Source organism: Chrysochloris asiatica, unplaced genomic scaffold (assembly GCF_000296735.1).
Source record: "Chrysochloris asiatica unplaced genomic scaffold, ChrAsi1.0 scaffold00445, whole genome shotgun sequence".
In the NCBI taxonomy this organism is placed as follows: domain Eukaryota; kingdom Metazoa; phylum Chordata; class Mammalia; order Afrosoricida; family Chrysochloridae; genus Chrysochloris; species Chrysochloris asiatica.
Genome location: NW_006408963.1, coordinates 100,698 through 112,109, shown reverse-complemented (window position 1 = coordinate 112,109; position 11,412 = coordinate 100,698). Strand labels below are relative to the sequence as shown.

General features: G+C 48.9%; 1 protein-coding gene and 1 pseudogene across 1 annotated transcript; one reads left to right on the top strand and one right to left on the bottom strand.

Annotated features, from left to right (window-relative positions):
* Positions 1 to 1,481: 1,481 nt before the first annotated feature.
* LOC102814314 lies at positions 1,482 to 9,621 on the bottom strand (annotated as a pseudogene).
* On the top strand, positions 9,620 to 10,963 carry LOC102813920 (paraneoplastic antigen Ma3-like). Its single transcript, XM_006877217.1, has one exon. It carries the CDS (start codon positions 9,620 to 9,622, stop codon positions 10,961 to 10,963), a length of 1,344 nt encoding a protein of 447 aa, XP_006877279.1.
* The last annotated feature ends 449 nt before the right edge of the window (positions 10,964 to 11,412 follow it).

The following is an 11,412-nucleotide window of genomic DNA, read 5'->3' as shown; positions in this document are numbered from 1 at the left end:
GTCATGCTCAAGGTCACATGGGCCACGATTCCCAGTGGTTTGGAGTCACATCTGCTCCATGTTGGGATGGGATGTGGTCATCCTCCATTTTTGCATGACAGAGTTTGTCACGGAGTGACCTGCTCTTTGGCACCTACCAAAACCTGAGACAGGATACTATCACTCAGACACCCGAGTGAGGGGGACAGGAAGTGACATACCACACACAGAGGCACATATACACACAGGTGAAGGTCATGTGAAGGCAGAGCCGAGGAAGATCTGAAGATGCTGGCCTCGAAGATTAGAGAGACCTGATCCTAAATTCAGGAGTGTCAACAGCCACTAGAAGCCAGACGAGGCAAGAATGGACCCTCCCCTAGTGTCTCCGAAGGAAGTGCAGTCTTACTGCCCCTTGATTCTAGCCCAAGAATTCTGATCGGGACTTCTGATCTCCAGCAATGTAAGGTTAGAACTTTTGGTTGTTTTAAGGCACCTGATTTGTGGCACTTTGTGGCAGTGGTCACCGGACACTAACAGGTTGTGGTTGTTGTTGTTAAGTGCTATTGAGTTGGTTCCGACTCATAGCAACCCTGTATAGGGTTTCTAAGGAGAAGCTGGTGAGTTTGAACCACTGACCTTGTGGTTAGCAGTCCAGTGCTGATCCTACAGCGGTAGGTAGGATCCAGTATACTTCTTTGGCTGTGGCATAGCTCCCAACACATCGAGTAGGCTGATGCTGATAGCCAGAGAATCCCAGTGGCTAATCTCCTTCCCCACCAGGCTCCAGGGGAAGGAAGCTGGGCTCTGGGCATGGACAAATTGACCTTGGGTCTCCCTGTGAAGGAAGAAGGCAAAAAGAAGTGGCAGGAGGAGCTGAGGGTTCCGAACAATGCTTCCTAAGCCAGGAGTGGTATGTGAAGAGACAAAAGAGGACTGAAGAGACTGTAGAATTAATTCCAGAGGGAAGGGTAGGTCAGAGATCAATGATTTCAGGTGCCAAATGAATGACCTTTCTTCTTCTTTTTTTTTTTTTCATGTTGCCAATTTTAAGCACAGCTTTAAGACATTGCCTTTTCTACTTACAATTTAGTACGAATAATAATAATAATAATTAGGAGCTTTGGTAGCGTAGGGGTTACGAATCGGGCTGTGAACCTCAAGGTCAGCAGTTTGAAACTACCAGCTGTTCTGAGGGAGAAAGATGAGGCTTTCTGCTTCTGTAGAGATTTACAGCCTCAGAAACCCTGTACAGGGTCGCTATGAGTCAGAACCGACTCCACGGCACATAACAACAACAACTACTACTTCTACTACTAATAATAAAGTGCTATGTTACGCCCCTCCCTACGCACATGACTCCATATTCAAGTCTTGAGAATGCCCAGAAATTTAGTACAGCAGTTCGCATGTTTGAAACTGCTATTGAATGCGCTACAAATTTGGGTCCTTCAGTATTTTACCGTGAAACAATGCTAAGCTATCTATGCTCAGATACTGGCTTAAGTAATGTCTGCAGTGGTGGGTCTAGACAAGGCACCACCAGATGGAGGAGCTCCACCACCGGGGAAGCACCCAGGCATGCCTCCAGGACTCGGTACAGCTTGGGAACGATGGAGTTGCAAACTTTCTCCAGCTATTTTTGCTGATGTTCAAATTCCTCTTTTTCTGCAGTCTGATTCTTATCAAGCCAGTTGATAATTTCACTACATTTATCTTGAAATTTCTGTTTGTTCTCACCATTGATCTTGCTTTGAAGTTTTTCATCTTGAACTGTTGCTTTCATGTTAAATGCGTAGGATTCAAGTGACTTTTTTAGAGGACACTTTGTTCTGCTGTTTCTCATCTTCAGCTTTGTACTTCTCAGCTTCCTGAACCATATGCTCAATGTCTCCTTTACTCAAGCGGCCTTTGTCATTGTTGTTGTTGTTATGTGCCATCGAGTCGGTTCTGACCCATAGCGACCCTGTACAGGGTTTCCGAGGGTGTAAATCTTTACGGGAGTAGAAAGCCTCATCTTTCTCCCGCGGAGCAGCTGGTAGTTTCGCACCGCTGACCTTGTGGTTCGCAGCCCGATTCGTAACCACTACGCTACCAGAGCTCCTTTGTCATTAGTGATGGTAATCTTGTTCTCTTTCCCAGTACTCTTAGAGACTCAGCAGCAACATTGGCATTAATATCCAAAGTGACTTCAGTCTGAGGACCACCACGAGGTGCTGTAGGTATGCAGCTTGCTATCCTTGGTCCTGGCACGTTCACCTTCATAAATCTGAATGAGTACCCCAGGGCTGGTTGTCAGAGTAGATTGTGAAGGTCTTTGTCTGCTTGGTAGGTATTGTGCTTGATGAGGGCAGTCATGGCTACACCAGCAGCTTCAATACCAAGGGAAAGCAAATATTAAGCATTTTTAGCCTTGTCTCCAGATAAGATGGCTGCCTGGACAGCTGAACCATAACCAACAGCCTCGTCAGGGTTCACACTCTGGTTCACTTCTTTGCTACTGAAGAAATCCTGTAGAAGTTTCTGAATCTTGGGAATACGGGTAGAGCCACCAAGATAATGTCGTGGATCTGTGACTTCTTCACAGGGCCCAGGGTGCCCCAGAACAGGTCAACATTCAATTCTTCAAATCGGGCCCAGGTGATGGAGGTGTGGAAGTCAACACCTTCATACAGAACATCAATCTCAATACTGGCCTGGGTCCTAGAAGCGACAGTGCACTTTGCACGTGACAAGCAGTGCGGAGGCGGCAGACAGCCCTCTTATTCTCACTAATGCCCTTCTTATGCCTGCACTTAAACTCAGCAATGAAATGGTTGACTGTTCGGTTGCCAAAGTCTTTTCCACCTAAATGGGTGTCTCCAGCTGTAGGTTTGAGCTCAAAGATTCCATCTTCAGTAGTGAGGACTGATGCATCAAAAGTGCCTCCATCTAAGTCAAAGATGAGCACATTTCTTTCAGCACCAACCTTTCCTTCCTAGCCATAGGCAGTGACAGCAACAGTTGGCTCATTGACAATTCTAACTACATTGAGGCCAGCAATGGTTCCAGCATCTTTGGTAGCCTGTCCCTGAGTGACTAAAGTAGGCTGGTACAGTCACAACAACATTGGTAACAGTCTTTCCAAGGTTTTTGTTGTTGTTAAGTGCCATGGAGACGGTTTCGACTCATGGCAACCCTGTATAGGGTTTCCGAGGAGCAGTTGGTGGGTTGGAACTGCCTTCTGTAATTTCCTTTATTTTTGTGAGAGTCATAGAGGACAGTTCCTCTGGATAAAACCTTTTGGTCTCTCCCTATATCCTCCAGCACTTGTTTGTCTATTTGTCATACTGTGGTGTCTTGTGTATTGCTGTGATTCTGGAAACTATGCCACGAGTATTTTGAATGCCAGCAGAGTCACCCATGGTGGACAGACTAGGAAGAAGGAATGACGAACTACTTCCGAATATTTAGTCACTGAAAACTGTATGAATAACAGTGGAACACTATCAGCACCAAATTATTGGATATTGAAACATTCATCACCAGAATATTGTCAGATATAGTGCCAGAAGATAAGGCCCTCAGATTGCAAAGTACTCAAAATGCGAATAGGGAAGAGCTGCCTCCTCAAAGTAGACTTGACCGAGAATAGCCCTCGGGACCTTCATTTGCTGATGGGGCACAACTCATAATGAAGATAAACAGCTGTAAACATGCATTAATAATCAGAACATGGAATGTATGGAGTATGAATCTCAAAAAATTGGAAATTGTCAAAAATGAAAGAGAACACATAAACATTGATATCCTAGGTATTGGCGAGCTGAAATGGACTGGTATTGGTCATTTTGAATCTGACAATCACATGGTTTACTATGCCAGGAATGGCAAACTGAAGAGAAATGGCATCACATTCATCACCAAAAATAACATAGCAAGATCTGTCATGAAGTCTTGATAGGATAATATCCTGTGATAGGATAATATCCATATGCCATATGCTTACAACAAAGACTGGAGTCCTGGTGTGGCACAGTAAGTTAATGTGCGGGACTACAAAGTCGTTTTGAGCTGCAAGGTTGGCGGTTCAAACTCACCAGTGCTCCTTGGAAACCCTATACAGGGTCGCTATGGGTCAGAACCCACTCGACAGCACTTATAACAACAACAACAACAACAACAATAACAACAAAGAAGACCAGTTAATACACTGTTATTCAAATTTACGCACCAATCACTAAAGCGGGTGATGATGAAACTGAAGAATTCTACCAACTTCTTCAGTCTGAAATTGATCAAACATGTAATCAAGATGCATTGATAATTACTGGCAATTGAAATGCAAGGGTTGGAAACAAACAGGAAGGATCAGTGGTTGGAAAATATGGCCTTGGAGATAGGAACAATGCTGGAGATTGCATGATATAGCTTTTCAAGACCAATGACTTCTTCAATACCTTTTTTAAACAACATAAAAGATGAGTATACACATGGACTACACCAGATGGAATACACAGAAATCAAATTGACTACATCTGTGGAAAGAGACACTGGAAAAGCTTCATGCCATCAGCCAAAACAAGGCCAGGGGAAGACTGAAACAGACCATCAATTGCTCATATGCAAATTCAAGCCGAAGCTGAAAGAAATGAAAGCAAGCCCACGAGAACCAAAATATGACCTTGAATATATTCCACCTGAATCTAGAGATCATTTGAAGAACAGATTTGATGTATCAGTCGCTAAAGACTGAAGACCAGAAGAGTTGGGGGATGACATCAAGAACATCATACAGGAAGAAAGCAAAAGATCATTAAGAAGACGAGAAAGAATGAAAAGATCAAAATGGATGTCAGAAGAGACTCTGAACTTGCTCTCCAGTGTAGACATGCTAAAACAAATGGAAGAAATGAGGAGGTAAAAGGTGAACAGAAAATTCTAAGGGGCAGCTTGAAAAGACAAAGTCAAGTATTATAGCAAAATGTTCAAAGACCTGTAGTTAGAAAGCCAAAAGGGAAGAACATGTTCAGCATTTGTCAAAGTGAGGAAACTGAAGAACAAAATTCAAGCTTCGATTTTCAATATTGAAGGATTCTGTGGGCCAAATATTGAACGATTCAGAAAGCATCAAAAGAAGATGGAAAGAATACACAGAGTCACTGTACCAAAAAGAAACAGTCAATGTTCAACCATTTCAAGAGGTAGCATATGATCAAGAGCCAATGATCCTGAAGGAAGAAGTCCAAGGTGCATTGGAGGCATTGGCAAAGAACAAGACTCCGTGAATTGATGGAATACAAACTGAAATGTTTCAATAAACTGATGCAGCACTGGAGGCATCCAGTGAACTATATCAAGAAATTTGAAAGACAACTACCTGGCCAACTGATTGGAAGAGATCTGTATTTGTGCCCATTCCAAAGAGAGGTGACCCAAAGAAATGTAGAAATCATTGGACAGTAACATTGATGTCACTTGTCATCAAAATTTTCTAAAGATTATTCAAAAACGTCTGCAACCATACAATGACAGAGACCTAGAGGTTCAAGCCAGATTCAGAAGAGGACTTGGAATGAGGAATACCATTGCTGATGTCTGATGGATCTTTTTTGAAAGCAGCGAATACCAGAAAAATGTTTACCTGTGCTTTCTTGACTACACAAAGGCTTTTTATTGTATGGATCATAACAAGCTATGGAAAACATTGTGTAAATGAGTATTCTGGAACACTTAATTGTGCTCATGAAGAACCTGTACATAGAGCAAGAGGCACTTGTTCGAACAGAACGAGGGATCACCAAATGGTTTAATATTAGGAAAAGTATGTGCCAGGGCTGCATTCTTTCATCATACTTATTCAGTGTGTATGCTGAGCAAATAATAAGAGAGCTTGGTTATATGAAGGAAAAGGGACATCAGAATTGGAGGAAGACTCATTAACAACCTGAGATATGCAGATAATACAACCTTGCTTGCTGAAAGCAAAGAGGACTTCAATTACTTACTGATGAAGATCAAAGACCACAACCTTCGGTATAGGTTATTGTTGCTGTTGTTAAGTGCCGGCGAGTCAGTTTCGACCCATAGCGACCCTGTATAGGGTTTCCGAGGAGCAGCTGGTGAGCTAGAACCTCCAACCTTGCAGTTCAAACGGCTTTGCAGTCTGTCCATTAACCCACAGCACCATACCAGGACTCAATGTAAAGAAAACAAAAATCCTCACCACTGGACCAATAAACAACATCCATAAAAATGGAAGAAAGATTGAAGTTGTCAAAGACTTAATTTTACTCGGATCAACCATCAACACTCATGGAAGCAGCAGTCAAGAAATCAAACGTCGTATCGCATTAGGCAAATCTGCTGAACAAGACCTTTTCAAAGTGTTTAAGAGCAAAGATGTCAGTTTGAGGACTAAAGTGCATAGACATCCTCATATGCATGTGGAAGTTGGAAAGTGAAAAAGGAAAACCATAGAAGAACTGATGCATTTGAATTATAGTGTTTGAGAAGACTGTTATAAGTACCATGGGCTACTAGAAGAACCAACAAATGTGTGTTGGAAGAAATACAACTAGAATGTTCTTTGGAAGCCAGGATTGTGAGAATTCGTCTCTCATACTTCGGACACCCTGTCCGAAGGGACCCATCCCTGGAGAAGGACATCATGGGAGATAAAGTGGAGGGCTATGGAAAAAGAGGAAGGCCGCCAAGAGATGGATTTGCACAGTGGCAGCAGCAGTGGGCTGAAGCTTAAGAACGATTGTGAGGATGGTGTAGGTCCAGGCAGTGTTTCATTCTGCTGTTATGAGTCAGACTTAACGGTAACTAATAGCAACAGCAGCATTCATAATGTTCTGATACTCTGGTGGTATCTGACAGTGTTCGACTATTATTCATAAGGTTTCTGGTGGCCAAATATTTGAAGCAGTCTGCTTCTCCTTCTTCCCAGACTGTCGTCGTCTGGAAGCTCAGCTGAAACTTGTCCACCGTGGGTGATCCTGGAGGCATTCAAAATCCTCGCGGCACAGCTTCCAGAATCACAGCAACACACAACCACCAGAGTACGTCAAACTGACAGATGAATGGTCATGGGCACAGTGTTTGTTGTTGTTGTTGTTATTAAGTGTTGTTGAGTTGGTTCTGACTCATAGTGACCCTATATAAGGCTTCTGGGGAGCGGCTGGTGAATTTGAACTTCTGATCTGGCAGTTCAACCGGACCTTGCAGTCCAGTGTTTACCCTATAGCGCCACAGCAGGATTTCCAGACACAGTGAAGGAGTCACTAAATCAGGGACAAAAATCCAGTGTCGTCGAGTTGATTCTGACTCATAGCAACCCTATAGGATACAGTAGAACTGCCCCTGAGGGTGTCTAAGAGTGTCAATCTTGACAGGGAGCAGACTGCCTCATCTTTGAACAGGTGACCTTGAGCTTAGCAGCCCAACACGGTACCTAGAGGGCTTCTGGAACCAAGGCAAAAGCTAACTCAAATCACCAAGGGGCTTGAAAACTATTCAAACTGAACATAGTACAGCCTATGCCATTTCCGCTCTGGTTGTCCCCAGATCTCTCTCCCAAACTCCAGGACTTCTCCACACCTGGATGGAACCCCTGTTGTTCAGTGCCACCAAGTCTCAACCAGCCAAGATGCTCCACGCCTTGGCATCTCCTGGCTTTACTACCAACTCACTGTGCGGCGCCAAGCCAGCCGTGTCCCTTCTCTGAGCCTGACTTATCGCCCCTGGAAGTTGAGCAGCTGAGGTTCAATTCAAGGCCAGGTGAACCCTCAGAATGACACAGTTGCCCAAGCTGCTGTTCCCCAACACCATGCTCCCTCCTGGAACTTTTGTGAGTCCAGAAATTGCCCAGCAAGTGTTTGAGAGAGAGATTCTGAATAACCTCTTAGGTGTTTGCAAGGCAAACCACAGACATGCCATTTCCCTACGTGATTCTGAGCAAGCAAACCCAACTGTTCATGTCAAGTCAGCTCCTTCATTGGTAGATATGAAGAAGACTGCTCCCCAGGACGGAGAGGGGACGTGAAAGGGGGGAACACATGTGAATGTCCATGCAGCCTGTGGCAGTGGATCGTCCCAAGTCTACTCAATGGGTGATGGACACCAGTTAGGATCCAGTTTAAACTTGGTCTGTAATAAGGCATGTGACTTTCAACTTGTCTCTTAACGTCCCTGAGCCTCATGTGACAGTCCAGTCTGACCAAGGGGAGAGTCCCTAGGACCCATTGTTTCATGTCACTGAAGAGGGAAGGCAGACAACTGGAATGCTGGTAACTGCCTCATACCATCACCAGGGCACATGTGGGTTTTCAGACTTGGAGGAGCCCACCTGGCATTCCCCTAACCTTCTCTTTGTGTGGTTGGGACAAGCTGGGAGCCCTGACACAGTGGGTGAGCTGGTAAGAGCACACAGACAGGCACTCAACTGACACAACAGACCCCACTGCAGAGGAAGACAGGCCCAAAGGGCTGGGCTCCAAGTCACGAAGCAGCTTCCCGGCTGTGCACCCCTACAGCACATACTTGGAAAGAGCAGCCAAGCAAACCCTCTGCAGCAGAGGCCATGAAGTCGAACTCCCCTCACAAGGTTGCCAGGCCTGAAAGTCTCTGAGGAAGCCAACAGCTCCATCATTGTCCCAGGGAGCAGTTGATGGGTCTCAACCACAGACCTTTCAGTTAGCAGCTTGACCAGTGCACAGCAAGAGAAATGCCTGGTCAGCCTCCTTGGGGCTGATGACTGACCCCAGGCAGCCTCAGAAGCTTTAGAAAAACTGGTTGGCCCATGCCCGCAGGCTGTGGCCGCCAACACGGTCTGAATATTGTGTGCTTGTGTGTGTGCAAGCGTGGGAGTACCCAGATGGATTGCCTTCACTGAATCCCACCTGCACCAGGTGCTCCTCACCTGGTGTGGCAACGTGAGCACCTGTGTGGGGGCCCTGGACAACCAGGAAGGGAACGGAGAGCAGACAGTGTCCCAAAGCCTTCCAGCTTCTCCGCAGCCCAAGTGTGGTCCTTTGGCCACACCTGTGCCTTAGAGAGCCTTCCGGAAGGGAGGGGTGGGAAGCCTAGGGGGATATTGCGAGGGGGCCGTGATGTCACAGGCTGTCTGGGGTGCCCGCGCCCGCGGCAGCTGCAGCAACAGCCAATCCTCGTGACCCGCTCGCGCGCCAATGGCCAAGCGGTCTCCGGGGCGACGTGGGGGTCCTTGATCTGCCGCTGCCAATTCCGCCGCTACCCCGCCCCGCGTCCGCACTGCAGAGACAGCGGCGAGCAGGCGCGTGTGCCACGTGCCACGCTGCGAGCGGGTCGAAACCAAGAGGCTTGCAGGGCAGACAGACCGACAGACGCGCGGGAACACCAGCCAGCTGCAGGCAGACAGCGCCTCTCTCGCGAGCCTTAGGTCGTGAAGACGGCGGCCAGGAGAGGGTACCCAAAGGACGGGGCAGGGTGTTGGGGGGTTCTGGGCTGGGGATGCTGAGTCCTCGCACGGCGGGAGAGGGGTGGCTGGGGAGGGCCCGGGGCAGCACTGACCTGCTCTCGCTCTCACATTCCCAGGCCACGGAGTTGGGCTCTTGGGAGGCGCAGAGATTAAGCCTCCAGCACTGATCACCCCAGGCTGAATCCAAGAGGTGGAGCCATGCCGGTGGCCCTGTTACAGGACTGGTCTAGAGGGGAGCACCTGGACATCCGGCGGGCCATGCTAGTCCTGGGAATCCCCGAGGACTATGGCCAGGTGGAGCTGGAGGAAACGCTGCAGGCGGCGCTCAGGCACCTGGGCAAGTATCGTGTGGTCGGCAGGATGTTTAGGAGGGAGGAGAACGCCCAAGCATTTCTCCTGGAGCTGGCGCAAAACATCGACTATGCGCTGGCCCCCAGGAAAATCCCAGCAAAGGGGGGTCCCTGGGAAGTGATTATACAGCCCCGAAATTCAGACAGCGAGTTTCTCAACCGGCTGAACCGCTTTTTGGAAGAAGAGAGGCGCTCTGTGTCCGACATGAACCGCGTGCTGGGCTCGAGCCCTGCCTGCCAGGCACCAGGCCTGACCATCTCCCCTGCTTTCTGGGCCTGGGCCCAGACCCTGGGGGCGGTGGTGCAGCCTTTGCTAGAGCAGATGCTGTACCGTGAGCTCCGTGTGTTCTCTGGGCACACAGTGTCCATCCCTGGGGCGCTGGCCTTTGACGCCTGGCTGGAGCACACCACTGACGTGCTGCAGATGTGGCAGGTGCCCGAGGCGGAGAAGAGGCGGCGGCTGATGGAATGTTTGCGGGGCCCTGCGCTGCAGGTGGTCAGCGGCCTGCGGGCCAACAATGCCACCGTCTCGGTGTCGGAGTGCCTAGCAGCACTGCAGCAGGTGTTTGGGCCTGTGGAGAGCCGCAAAATCACCCAGGTGAAGTTTTGCAAGGCCCGCCAGGAGCTTGGAGAGAAGGTGTCTAGCTTTGTGGTCCGTTTGGAACCCTTGCTCCAAAGAGCTGTTGAGAAAAATGCTATCGCCCGGAAGAATGTCAACCAGGCTCGTCTGAAGCAAGTCCTAGGCGGAGCCACCCTACCAGACAAACTCCGAGACCGGCTGAAGCTTATGAAGCAGCGGCGGAGACCTCCTGGCTTCCTGGCCCTGGTCAAGCTCCTTCGGGAGGAAGAGGAGTGGGAGGCAGCGGTGGGGCCTGAGAGGGCTGAGGATCTGGGTGGCCAGGTGGCTGGCAAAGGGGACACCTCTGGAATGAGGCCCTCCCAGAGCTCCAGGCGCCGGCGGGGTCGAGGCCAACGGCGCAGGGGAGGAGTGGCCCGAGGTGGCCCTCCGGGCTCAGAGGAGAGGAAACGCCACTCATTCTGCTATGGCTGCGGGGAGGATGGCCACATCAGAGCGCAGTGCAGCAATCCCCCAAACCTGCCTCTAGTTCAGCAGAAGAGAGAGGCTTCCATGGAGATGGGAAACGGGAGCTGGGCTTGGGAGCAGGGCCAGCCCAAGCCCAAGCCCAAGTAGGCTCAGTAGCCAGGGCCCTACTCCCTGTCACAGGCCCTGGAGACAAAACAGATGCTGGGAGAAGGGGCAGGGAGGACCCAGGCAGACAGAAGAGGGCGAAAGGAGAGCTGGGGCAGAGTTCCCTGGCCCAGCTCCAGCAGGAAGGGATTCCACTGAACAGACCTTGGGCAATTCCTGGAGCAGGACCCAGAAGAGGACAAGGGACCAAAGGTGTCTCAGCAGGTGGGGGAGTAGTGTCACCAATGAAGAGCCTGCCTCGAAGGTTGAAGAGGATGTGGCTGGTGGCTCAAAACCAGTCCTTTCCTTCAGACCACTCTCTGTGGATTCCAAGCTGGGCATGACCAGCAGTCCCCAGGTAAAGAGGGTCCTGGAGGAGACTTACTTGTGGCCACAGTTGTGGATCTACCCTTGTCCCATGGGCCAGGACTGGAGAGAGAGCAGGGCGGCAC